The sequence below is a fragment of the Dipodomys spectabilis genome, unplaced genomic scaffold (genome assembly GCF_019054845.1).
Source record: "Dipodomys spectabilis isolate Male_0828 unplaced genomic scaffold, ASM1905484v1 ptg000026l, whole genome shotgun sequence".
Classification (NCBI taxonomy): Eukaryota; Metazoa; Chordata; class Mammalia; order Rodentia; family Heteromyidae; genus Dipodomys; species Dipodomys spectabilis.
Window position 1 is genome coordinate 10954913 of NW_024870703.1, and position 13291 is coordinate 10968203.

The 13291-nt window shown below is 42.3% G+C and overlaps 1 protein-coding gene across 2 annotated transcripts in view; it reads right to left on the reverse strand.

The window, feature by feature from the left end:
- Positions 1–11769: 11769 nt before the first annotated feature.
- Positions 11770–13291, reverse strand: part of Tmem178a (transmembrane protein 178A) — a 180838-nt gene continuing 179316 nt past the window's right edge. For both annotated transcript variants that reach the window (XM_042675558.1, XM_042675557.1), the window contains exon 4: positions 11770–12737. In XM_042675558.1, coding sequence (XP_042531492.1) covers positions 12496–12737 — 242 coding nt within the window. In that variant the 3' untranslated portion in view covers positions 11770–12495. The remainder of the gene's footprint in view (positions 12738–13291) is intronic.

Below are 13291 nucleotides of genomic sequence, written 5' to 3' on the forward strand. Positions count from 1 at the left end.
CAGTGCCACTTCCAGTTTTCTGGTGGTTAATTGGAGATAAGTCTCAAGGACTTTCCTGCCCGGGCTGGCTTTGAACCGCAATCCTCAGATCTCAGTCTCCTGAGTAGTTAGGATTACAGGCCTGAGCCACCGGCTCCTGGCTTTTCAGCACAACTTGGAGTTTTTACTCCATGCCTGCGGACTCCCCTCCTTCCTCCAAGTGACTTTTCAGAGTCAATTGCTTATAAAGTGAACAGAGCCAGCAAGATCTAGAATGTTAAATCAAGTTCCCACTTCTGACCAAATTCATGCATTCCAACATCGCAAAGGTAAAAAGACCAAAGTTTCTTGCCCTGAGGGAAGACTTTTTTTTTCTTTTCCTTTGAGATATTGGAATGCATGGAATCGTGCAGCATGGAGCCAGCTGCGCAGTCATTCCTGGGGAGAAGCTTGACATTTTCTGTGACACCTTTCATGATTATGTAGGCGTAGCACAGACCCAGTCTGATTGCTGTAAAAAAGTAAAATAAAATTGTGCTAAATCGCATCTTAACCCATTGCATCCTTATGCATCTAACTGGTTTTGGTTTTTGGAGAGGTTCTTGGAGGGAGGATCAGATGGCCCCTCCCCCAGCCCACTCTCATTTTTCCCTCACCTTCACTTCATTTCTCTTGAAAACCAGTGCTTGATGCTGTGAACGCTGTTTGAACTGATACTTTATGTGGAGAATTCTTTACTTAAGAACTGGCTCATCTTTTGAGTCAATACCATGTTAATCACTTGCATTATCTCCCCAGATTATCTTTCACAGTTGGTTTAGTTTCAATTCCCGAGTCCATTTTATTTGAAAAACATGTGGGCACAACAGCGATTTAGTGTAGTCACGGCAGAGGCATATAAAGCAGAGGTTGATGTTCTGTCTGCGGGTTTGCAAGAAGGCAGATACACAGATGTGTCCACCTCAAAACTGAGCTTACTCATTGGTGGAGAGTTTAGCCCTCTGCTGGGAATGGCTGACAGAGCTTGGTTAATGTTGGTGATCTCAGATTCCTCCAGCGTTGACAGGGATGCTGGTTTCAGCCTCCCTGTACTGTTGCAGAAGAAGCAAGCAGCACTCGTGAAGTCGGAGACCTCAGGTTTATTCCACCCCTGGGCCCAGAGGAGTTCCTACTCCAAAGTCTGAGCCCGGCTGAGGGACACAGTCCTCTCATACTCAGATTCTGGGTTTTAGTTTCAGATAAAGCACACGCATTGTGAGTGTTGGTTAACCTCAATGGCTACAGTTTCTTGAAAATTACTTGCAAGCCAGTTCTGGCAATATCAAGTAGAGCTAGTTCTCATAATGGCAGGTTTTCTTTTGTGTGTGTGTTGGGGGGGGGGGGGTCGGTCGCGGAGCCTGAACTCTGGGCCTGGGCGTTGTCCCTCAGCTCTTCAGCTCAAGGCTAGCACTCTACCACTTGAGCCACAGCATGGCAGGTTTTCTTATTCTTCCCTTTTATGCTCTCTCTCATACTTAGATCATACACACACACACACACACATATGTATCAGATCTCTATATATGAGATATAGGTCTTATATATCTGATATATAACACATATATTTCATCTCATATATATCTCATGTACATATCTAATATATATCATATCTAATTTATATAGAGGTAGCATCTTTTTTGGAAATACATACTTTTTAAAAATTTGATTGTAAAGGTGATGTACAGAGGGGCTACAGTTACATAAGGTAATGAGTACATTTCTTTCTCAACAGCGTTACCCTCTCCCTCATTTTCTCCCATTCCTCCACACACACTCCCCTTCCCCTCAAGTTGTACAGTTTATTTCCAAATAGTATCTAGTGAGTATCACTGTTGCATTGGTTCACCCTTTGTCCCACCTTTTCTGTGTTTCCCAAATCAGATAAACTTACGTACAAAACAAAGGGTACACAGAGCGAAAACAGTGACAACAGGGAATAAACCAAAGCAAGCAGGGTGGGAGGGCGAGAAGAAAGAAAGAAAAAAGAAATAACTGCAAACAGTATACTAGAAAAACTTCTTGTTTCCATTTCTTGGATTTCATTTTGATAAGCATGATTTTATGTGGTCCTAGGCACATAGCTGAGTTATTGTGATCCTCTACTAACAATATCCTAGTCATATTCTAGTTATTACAAATGAGAGAGACCATGCAGCCTATGTTTCTTTGGGTCTGCCTTACTTCGCTTAATATAATTTTTTCCAAGTCTATTTCCTTAAAAATGGGGCAATGTCATTCTTTCTAATGGAAACAGAATTCCACTGTCTGAAGTTAAATCCTTATATGTCACCCTGCACCAGAATCAATTCCAAATGGATCAAAGACCTCAATGTAACACCAAATACCCTGAAAATATTATAGGAAGTGATAGAGGAAACACGAGGCCTCCTTGGCATATGTTGAGACTTCCTAAATAAAGATCCAGAAACACAACAAATCAAAGCAAGGCTGGACAAATGGAATCCCATTAAACTGCAGAGCTTCTGCATGACAAAGGATACAGCTAGCAAGATAAAATACCCAAAGATTGGGAGAAGATCTTCACTAGCTATACATCAGACAAGGACCTCATATCTAAAATACACTTAGAGCTCAAAAAACAGCACCCTCCCCCACCCCAATCAAACCATTTAGAAGCATCCTCTTTTAAATTGTGTGGATTCAAGGGCAGCATCCCCACAAAGCAAGGACGTGTGCAGCCGGCTTCCTTCCTGCTGCCAGCTCTATGGCTCGGTCTGGGGAAACATTGCCAACAGAAACGCCGCCACCCCTGGCCTTCTGTTTCCTGGGGGGAATCTTGGAGGATCCAAATACACAGTTTTGCCTTTTCTCTTGCAGACGAAGCAACATCCTCAGTGACAGCACCGCAGGTGAGGACTCTCTTGGACCCCTTAGCTTTTGGCCATGGAGCCACCAATCCCATCACATGGGCTCACACAGCCACACAAAGGGTTAAAACGGCTTCCTCCACCCTTGGGTGTGGGGGGGGGGGTGCCCTGCCTGGACCTTGTAAAGAGAATGCTTGAACTGATGACTCCTTTTAAAAGAAGGGGGCCTACGCTGGTGCCTCTCCTTACACAGGTAGACGGGCGTGCCAGGAGGACGGGCCTGGCCGGACCTTACCTCACCCAGAAGCAGGCATTTAGAGTCGGTCCATCTCTCCACTGAGTCTGAGGAGGCTGCAAATCCGTCCTGGAACCGCAGGGGTCCCCAGGAGAAGGAGGGCCAGGAGAACAATCCGTGCGCAGTTCACTTCTGGCCCAGACACCAAAGTATTCTTCCTGCGGGAAGACACACGCAGCATTCAGAGAGCTGGAGAAAGCCAGCGAAGGCCTGTCTTTTATAGTGGGCACCGAGTTTTACTTTCAGGGAGAACACAGGCCTTTTGAGTTTGGGTTTATTAACCTCAGGGGTTACGTTTCTCAAAAATGACTTGCAAGCTGGTTCTAGTAATATCATGTTGAGCTAGTTCTGGTTGTGGCAGGGCTGAACCAGCTCTGATAATGACAGGTTTTCCTTATCAGTGCCTCCAAAGTTGATTCTAGGATTGATTTATTTTCCTTGGCCTAAGTCATCGTACAGTGGTCAATCTCTCAAAGAGAAAATCTGGTTGCACACCTATTAACCCAGCACTCAGAAGGCTGAGAAAGGAGAACTGTGAGTTCAAGGCCAGTCTGGGCTACATAGGGAGGCTCTGTCTCAAAACACAAACAATATATATATATATATATATATATATATATATATATATATATATATATCAATTAATAAGTTTTTTATCATGAAAATACCATACAGAGGGGTTACAATTACATGAGCAAGGTAATGAGTACATTTCTTGTCAAGCCTGAAGTACTTTCCTTGTTTTGTAAAAAAACAAAAACCTCACAAGCCCCTAAGAGGTATCTTGGTTCAACATCACATGGCTTTATTTTATTGGGGGTGTAAATTAAATACATTGTTTTGTTTTGTTTTGTTTTTTACTTAGTTCAAATTTAATTTCAACAAAGAAAATAGAAGTTTATAGAAGTGTTTGAAGTGTTTTCTGGGCTTTTTCCAGTGTGGCCATTGCTAACATCTCTGGAAAGTGCCTCATCCCTTGCATGTCTCCTGAGAGCCTCATAGGGGTGATTGACTTCCATCAAGACATCCAGACAGCCGGGAGCAAGGGCTGAAATTCTAAGTCTCTGAACTGCCTGCCTACCTCTAACCGCAAGGCTATAGAGCCTCCTGTTTTGAATAATTGCTTTCATTTAATAATTTTTAAAAATCCACTGGGGATGCTTTCACAGGACAAAGTAAGGAGGACCTACCCACTTCACTATTAATCTTGGAGCAGCAGTCCCAGTGACAAGGGAATTTTTCATAATGTGTTGTGGGGGGGAGTGCCAAGAAGGTAATTAAAATTGCTGCCATACCTTTAGGCAACTGTAGACTACAGGGTCTCTTGAAGGTCAGTCATGTAAGAAGTTCTGTGCTTATAAAAATAGGTCTGGCATTCCTTACTGAGTTGCAAAGGGCAGTGTGTGCTCTGGCTTAGAAATACAACAACAGCTTGATTAAAAACTTCCAGGGGAACTGTCAAAAATACGGAGGATGCAAATCTATCTAGATATATAGACTGTTGAGGGCAGGCTCAGCTATGATGAGTGATGCACTGTCGAGGGTCTCCGAAGTTGCCACTGCAGCTGTATCAGGAGGTGGGAAGACTTTGCAGTGAGCAGACTAGAAACCAGATCTCAGCTCTGCCACTTCATACGACAGGGAAGTTACTTAACCTCTATGAAATTCAGTTTCTCTCTCCTTAAAGTAGGGATAAGAAGGTAAGCCAAAGGGTCTGACCTAAAAAGGTGACTGAGTCGATGCAGAGTCCTTTCTCAGTCAGGGACTCACTTTCATCCATGCCAGGAAACAGAACTACAAAGGACTGCGGGAACCAGAGCTTTCTTTCCTCCTCTTGTTTATCCCAACAAGAAGGAAGAAGAGTAAGCACTAGCAGGAATGTGACTCCAGTGTCTTCTCTTAAAGTGCTTTAAAAGAGTGGGAGGTTTTCTGTTTTGCATTGCTTTTTGGGCATCCAACAAAGTATAAAACTAACAAAGAAAAAAAAACAGGGCTTAAAGGAGAAATGAGAAAACCTCAAAGATTTGTTCAAGGGTTTGGGATGCATTTTAAATTCTTAGGATTAACAGGTTTAGCAGTATGTGTCTGGTATGTGGAAAAATGAGTTTAAAGATTATTGAAGCTATAGCTGAGTCAAGTTCAATTCAGGCATAGCCAATTTTTTCAAGCAAGTAGTTTATGTGTTCATCAAAGCCAACTTGACTGACAGGCAAAGCCATTCACATAGAAATAAAAGGCATGGTATGTATATACAATGTATGCCTCCATAAGAAAGAATGACACTGCCACATTTCTTAGGAAATGGAAAGACTTGGGAAAAAATTATATTGAGTGAAGTAAGCCAGGCCCAAAGAAACATAGGTCCCATGGTTTCCCTTATTTTCAATAACTAGTATATGTCTCTGACAAATAGAAAAGGACAAAAGCTATGTACATATGACCAGATAAGATGAAGCTAAGCGAAATGAACCCCAAGATAGGGACACAAGTGGTTTTTTTCTTTCTTGCTATTTTTTCTAACGTATTTATATGGTACCATGTGATTTTTGTTGTTGTTGTTGTTGTTGCTTTGTGTGTTCCTTCCCCATGGTATAACCCTGTTTTCACTGTATTTGATGTTGGTAGAATTTGGGGAGGGGAAAAGAAAAAACAAAATGTTTAAATAGAGAGACAGGTTGACCCATTGTAACAATGAGATGTACAAGACATGTTGAAAAATGAACACTTTCGTGAGGGTGGGGGTAAAGTAGGAGTGTAGCTGTGGTGGTGGGAGGGAAGGGATGTTAGGGGTAAAACAGAGGAGGCAACAATACTTGATAAGAAATGTACTCATTACCTTGCTCACGGAACTGTAACCCCTCTGAACAGTATTTTCACAATAAAAAACTTACTCAAGTTTTTTTTTTTTTTAAAGAAAGAAAAGGCATTTAATCCTTTAAAATGTACTTACCATCTGGCTGCGATTGCATGAGACCCACTGTGTCCTGGGAACCTGGCTGGTAGAGCCCAGGCTCTCCTTGTCAGCATCTACTGGAGCCTCCATGAACTTGGCAATAACCACACTCTGGAAACTTAACAGAATCCCCAGAGGACGTCACTCCACACATATTCAGGTACTAAAGGAATTTACCTTTGGCGTCCTGTATAGGCCTAGGGCACATTTTGGGAGACCTGAGGGTAGAGTTCACCCAGGCTTAACCCCCATCTCAGGAGGTGGTACCCTCTGTTTAGGCCTTTCAACGTGAGCAGATCACCTGTGTGGTGACCTGATCATTTTAGGAATGTCAGGAATGCCAGCCCTAAGACATGGGAAGGGCTCATTTTCTAAATTTCAGCAAGGTCCAGGGAAGAGAATGCTGAACTGAAGCAGACCCAGGGTCTAGCAGGTGTGGTTTAAGTTTGCCATGTGGGTCACCATTATGTAATAACTTCCTTTGCCACTCACTCATAGACATTCACCCATTATCAGTGACCCCTTCAACCTAACTAAAATCTCTGTCACCACTGATTGAGCAACTATTTCTAACCCTCCTGATTCAGGAGAACAACTAGAAACAAAGAGGAATCAGAAGGAACATTGCAACAAGGTACAGTGGCTCAAACCTGAATCCTAGCCTCTTGGGATGCAGAGATTGAGGGATCACCATTTGAGGAGAAAATGAGGGGAAAGAAAAAAAAGTACTCCATCTCAATGGCTGTGTGTGGTAAGGCAGACAGTAGCAATACAAAGGCTAGGCACAGAGGTGCATATTTGAAATCCTCAATGAAATGAGAAAATACAACTAGGAGGATCATAGTCCAGACTAGTATGGAGACCCTAACTCAAAAATAACTAGCATTAAGTGTTGCCTTAGTGCTTCAAGTGATAGAATTCCTCCTTAGCAAGTGTGTGCCACTGAGTTCAATAAGGAGGGTGGGGCAGATAGCAGAGAGAAAGAAGCCTGTGACTATTGAATCATATTCTCAACTACAATTTCACTCCCAGGCTCCACTTAATTCAGAATAAATACCATTCCATGTGACAAGGAGTATATCATGAAACACAGTTTGCTTTGGTTTGGGGCGTGTGTGTGTGTGTGTGTGTGTGTGTGTGTGTGTGTGTGTATGTGTGTGTGTGTTTTAATTTTTGTATTTCCAAAGTATCTTATATGTCTTTGGTATAAGAACCATAGTTTCTTAGTAAATAACCTAGCTCTAAAACCACCTTAGACAGCATCCTTGATAACTCCCCTTTCTTTCTGCTTTCCATCCAATTTACTATCAAGTCTTGTCAGTGCCATTTCTAAAACAAATTCTCCCACCCTCCCCATCCTTATCACCACCTCTGAAGTCTAGGGCACTATCTTGTCTATTGGATTTCTGTCACATCCTCTCTCTCAATTGGCTTCTCCTTTGGTTCTTCTAATTTATTATCCACCCAGTAGCAACAGTGATATTCTTAAAGTGAAAATCAGATCCTATCAGTGGGCTTCTTTAAACCCTTTCATTGCTTTCTCTTGCCAGAATAAAGCACAGCTTTCCAAAGGCAGCCAGCAAGGCCCTGCCTATCTCAATAGCCTTGCCAGTACCACTGTCCCTTTGCTGGCTGTACTCCAGATCAACTGTCTTCTCTGGTTCCTCTCTGCAAAAGATTTACTTAGAAACTTAAGAGAGATCAATGAATAGCCCAGGGTCTAATACACACCAGGCTCCATTTTACAGTGAATGTTGAAGGGAAGAAAAAAAAAATAAGAAATAAAGTCAGATAAGTATCTTACTGTATAGCCAACCAATTTGTTTTCTTCTTGTAGGGGCACCAGGCAGACATATCCTAATAGAGGTTTAAAACAGTTTAAAAAAATCCTGCTTGGAAGGTTTGTAAAATACAGGCTGCATACCAGGAGGAAATACATTGGGTAGTCCCAGGATGCAACTGGATGCCCTGAGCATCTTCAAGCATTTATGGTTGTTTTGCAACACAGAGAATATCCTCTTTCTCTCCAGTCAAAGGACAGAGCCCTGGAGAAATTCAAATGCAATTTAAAAGAGTTCTTGGTCAGTTAGTCTAGCGATTTGCATTCCAAGGGAATCATTTCTGAAGCATTTTTTTTTAGAATCTCAATTAGAGATTTAAAACACCCACACATAAATGGGAAAGATTAAATTGAGGTGTAGAGCCATATTGAGGTTACATACTTAATAACATTTGAGCCATCAAATAAATGTTCCATAGCACTTAGTTCATAACACATTTCAAGTTGTATCTGGGTTAGTTTGGGTTAATAGTCCCTTTAATTATTCTAAATGAGGCTTACTTGCTTGCCAAGCTATATTCTACTTTCCATTTACCCTCATCATACTACTGTCTATTTCTAATGGCTTCCCTAAAATGGGTGTTAAGGGAGTCAGTTATGTCCAGAGAAGGGGAATTTATCTGTGACTCTGAATTCCACAGGGATCTAAGAGTACCTACTGTGTACTGGGCAAAGGACTGGGGACGAAGAAAGAGGGAGGAATCTGTTTATGGATGAGCAGGTAATTAGCATATGGAGTGTAAGTGGTCAGGAAAGGTGTTAAAGCAGTGTAGAGTGTTGGAGGAATGTATCCAGAAGGCTTGTGACACAATGCAAAATGCAAAGTCCAAAAAGCCAATCCAAGGAGTAAATGTCGGCCACCAGTAGAAGAAACAACCTAGGTAAAGCTGGAGGCGGTGTCCTGTCAGCCTGGACATCCCAGAACTCCTAGCTCCTGGCTCTCCACTTACCAGAGTCTTCAGGATCCCAGCTTCCTCTCTATCCCCCATGGTTTTGAATGGGAGATCTTCAGGAGACACCCCTTGCCTCCCAAAAGCTAATGTAGATGGAAATGAGGAGAGAACTGTGGCAAGCCAGATACACACAAACCAAGAAGGTAATCTAAAAGCAACACTTTAATAGTTGACTAAACTGCTTTGGTTCTGAGTGCATGCAGTCATGTAGGGTCAGGGAAGGAAACTTTCTATTTGAATTTTACTGCATTTTGCTGAAGCATCAGCTTAACATGGCAAGAGGCTCTGTTTCACTTTCCCGGATGTTTCCCAAGTACATATAAGAGTTAAGCACATATTAGGTATTCAGTAAATACTTGTTGAAAGAGTTGATGAACTTTATAGGAGATATCATGTCCTACTGAGGTTTTACCCATCCTTGGAAATCTTGGCTCAAGGACCTATGCACGTCCAAAGAAAGAGAAGGTAGGGTTCCCTCATAATGGGTAGCATTGGTCCCACTCCACACATAAACAAAAGGAGAGGACATGTGGAGCCCGTGGCTAGCTCATCAAGGTTTTGGGCAGTCTTTTCTGGTTAGTGATGTCTATACATGGCAGATAGGCATGCTGCTTGTTCTGTAAATCTATTCAGAACCCTGGAGAGCCCAGAAGAAATCGGCACTGTTGTGCCGATGTTTCTAGACCAGTTAGTGCTGAGAAGCTTCTGTTCCAAGACTTTGTCCTTCCCAGCTTATTGAGTCTGCTCTCGGGATGTGAGAGCTATTGGTCCAAGGACCCAATTATTTCCAGATACCTTCAGGGAGGGTACAGCTAACTGCATCACTGCAGTTAGCTTCTAGTGTCTGGGATGCCCCTGGGCCATTTCAGTTGGCAAAGCGACTTTCTCTGGCCTCCCTCTTCCCCTCTTCCATCCCCTTTCCCCACCTGAAACATTCCTCACACACCACACCCTGCATCCACACTTCATTGAGCTCAAGCACCTCTGCTTGCTGCCCCACCAAAAACGCCAGAGACAAAAAGAAAAGAAAGAGAGAAAAGCCACAACATATAATGAGGCTGCATGCAATCATCCAAAAGTAGGACACAGAGACAGAAGGGGAACAGGTGAAGGATTTCAGTGGATTTTACATCCTACACAACAATGTGCTACCATTTTTTTGGTCCCTCTTCATTCACAAGCCAATTAAGGAAACACTGGCTCCGGGAGAACCCCAGGATGGAGGAGGGGGTACAGGTGGCACCAACATTGGCAACATACGTTCATACTTCCTGGACAGGAAATGGAAGTAAGAAAACTTGGCCAGTCACAAGGCTCCATGCACTGAGCTCACTGGGGCCGGAAGGCAGGGAGGCTCAGCTCTTGCTGGAACACGTTTGAATCCCAAGTGAACTCCCTTGGCTTCTGGGCATATCTTTGTGGTGTATGAACCCTTCCACCTACTGCCAACCTCGAAGCTTTCTTCCATTCTTACCTCAACCCCCTAGGAAGCTTCTGGGAAACTTCAAAAGTTACTCATGCAGACATTGCTTTGGTGGGTGGAATATAAATGTTCAAGAGTCCTGACATCTTCCATGGGGATCTTTTTAAAAGACTTCAAAGAAAAAACTCTCCAGCTCTGAGAATTTCCCACATAAGTAATAAATGGAAATAATTGCTCCTTTCTATATGTCTCTGATCTCATCCAGAGAGACTGGTTTATCAAAGGGGCCTGAGAGACAGTCAGGGATATTCTCATGAACCTCAGCTGCGGTGGGAACCCCAGGGGACAACTTGTGTGGCCACCAGTCTCGCCACCTCTTTCACACAGCTCCTGGGACCACAGGTGGCCCCTGTCATTTGGAAATCAGACTTTGTTTTCTTTTCTGAATACTAAATCAATTTTTATGAAGATGAAACAAAAGGGCCTTTTGTGAAATGAAAATCGGAAAGGGCACCTTATTTGAGATAGGGCATCTTTTATGTTTTCTAGAAAACTTTCTTATACATCCATCATCTATAGAGAGGAGATGATGTGTTGGAGGGAGAAGGAAAAGCTTAGAAGTTAGCTAATGCCCACCCTTCCATCAAAAAAATGAGGAAACACAATGGAAGGTCCTTTCCTGTTTTTCATGTTTTTGAAGAACTGAAGGTTGAACCCAGCGTCTTGCACTTGCTAGTTAGGTGGTCTGCCATGTGAGCCAGCCCCACTAGGAGGGCCTTAACTTTTGTCCTGTGTCCATACCTAGGAAAGGAACTGAGGAGGAAAAGAAGCAGCAGCAGATATTCTAGGTCTGATCCTGTGGCCTCCATGAAACACTGGATCTTTGAGAGAAATAAGTGAAATAACATCTGGGAGAAATAAACACAGCCCTAGGCCTGGTACACAGTACTATACATGCTGAATCACTTAGCTAGCCTAGTTAGTAAGAAGGAAGTCCAAATCAAGCCCCAAACAATGACTCTCAACTCCAGCTATGCAGCATAATTATCTGGGATATTTTGAGTTTGGATTTTTTTTCCAATTCAAGGCTCAGCTATGGACCTTGAGATAACTGGTCTGCTATAGAGCCCAGTTTAGGAACCACTAAAGAGCCTGATGTGTAGCCCAGGTGAAAAATCACAGGCCTAGAAGGTCCAAGAAGCAGGCCAGGGACCATGTGGCTCTTATCACCAGGTAAATACCAGGCAGCTGGTAAAAGGAAGTTTAAAAAGTTTGCAATGACACCTTTTGTCAATAGCAAGCATGTGATTGCTGCAGAAGATAAATAAGAAAGACCAACTCAATTAAAATAAGCAATCAGGCTTAAAGAGTCTTATTGAAACATCATAATTCTCTCGTGTCCTATGACTATGGAGACTTGTTGACACAGTTCAAAGACAGACAGGAAAGCACACCTAGATTAACAAGGGAGAAGTCATTTAATGCAGAAATCCAGTTAACATAGACAGAAGCTGAACAACAGAAAGGACTTCAAACAATACTGCATAGTGTCACGGATTAGCTCTTACATGGTTGATCTGTTTCTCTTATGCTTTTGACTCCAGTACAAAGACAGAGAGCAGACTTCCAATTAAAATAATAATAATAAGGCAAAGAAGAACCCTCCTGTAACAAGGAACATCCACAAATAATACACAAATACCGGGCTCTGACACCACAAGACACCAGTAGGACAAGTTCTAAAGCTGTGGGTCAAAACTTAACAAGCCTAGTACAGTGACAAGAAAATTATAATTGCGTTGATTACGAATCTTTTTTTTTTTGCATATAGAAATGACTCTCAGGTAATTGTTATATACAAACTCTCGGAAATAAATGGAAATTATACAAATTTTTTTTCCATTGCAGTTTCTCTTTTCTGACCCTTAGAAATGCCCCATGCCACAGCTCCTTCTTTGTCTCACAGTCAAAGCAGAAACAGTCATTAAAGCACTTTGAATCCACCATCGGTTTGTCCTTCGAAAGGTTGTGTGGTTTTGCATGATTTGCTGTCAGTCATCCAGAAAAGGGCTGCATACAACAGGCTGGAATGTAAGAGACTGCGTTGTGCTTGGGATCCTGATGTAAACTCCATTCCTCTCGCCTGCAGAGTCACTCAAACTGTGGGCAGGTACCTGGAGTGCAGTCATACTGTAGAGTCCCTGCCAGACTTTAGATGTGCAATCTTGGTCCGGCTAATAAATGGATAAGCAATGCAGAGACCTCCAGCTGCCACAATAAAACCTAAACTGCACCAGGCACAGAAGATAGACCAGCTGTAGCCATGTTCCACATCATCAGGCAGGCTGTAAATCAGCTTCGGGAGTCGGTTCAAATCGTAAGAGATACTGGCAGCATACGTGCAGAGAGAAATGGTGCAAAATATCCCTATAAATAATACAAAGAGAACAGAATGATCAGTTATGGTTTGGCCTGCGACAAGGCAAAGCCAGGCATGCCTTTGTGAAAATCGGATCAACCAGTGAAGCGATCACTCCAGATTCATAAACTTTATAATTCTTTTACTTGAATGAATTCATTCGGCAAACACTGACACAAGAAAAGAGAAAAGATGGACAAGAAAAATTCTGCCTACTTGAAGAAGTTTGTTTGAGTAGTGATGCATGTTTGGATTTTGTTTTATTCTTAAAAACAATTAATAAAAATTCCAACTATTGGTAAGGGGCAGCAGCAGCTTCTATAATCTTTCAAATGCAATACAAAAGAGCCATAGTTTGCTTTTGCTTTATACTCAACCAAACGCATTTTTACATAATTATAATCCTTATATAAAGTCATTTTGATGAACATTGTAACTATTTATCAAGTTTCCTGTAAATAATATTTTAAATGGAGTCTTACAAGTAACAAAATCGCTTTTTATTTTTTTTTAACGTACAGAGTCTGGTACATACTAGGTCCTCAACAAAATTTTAAGTGGC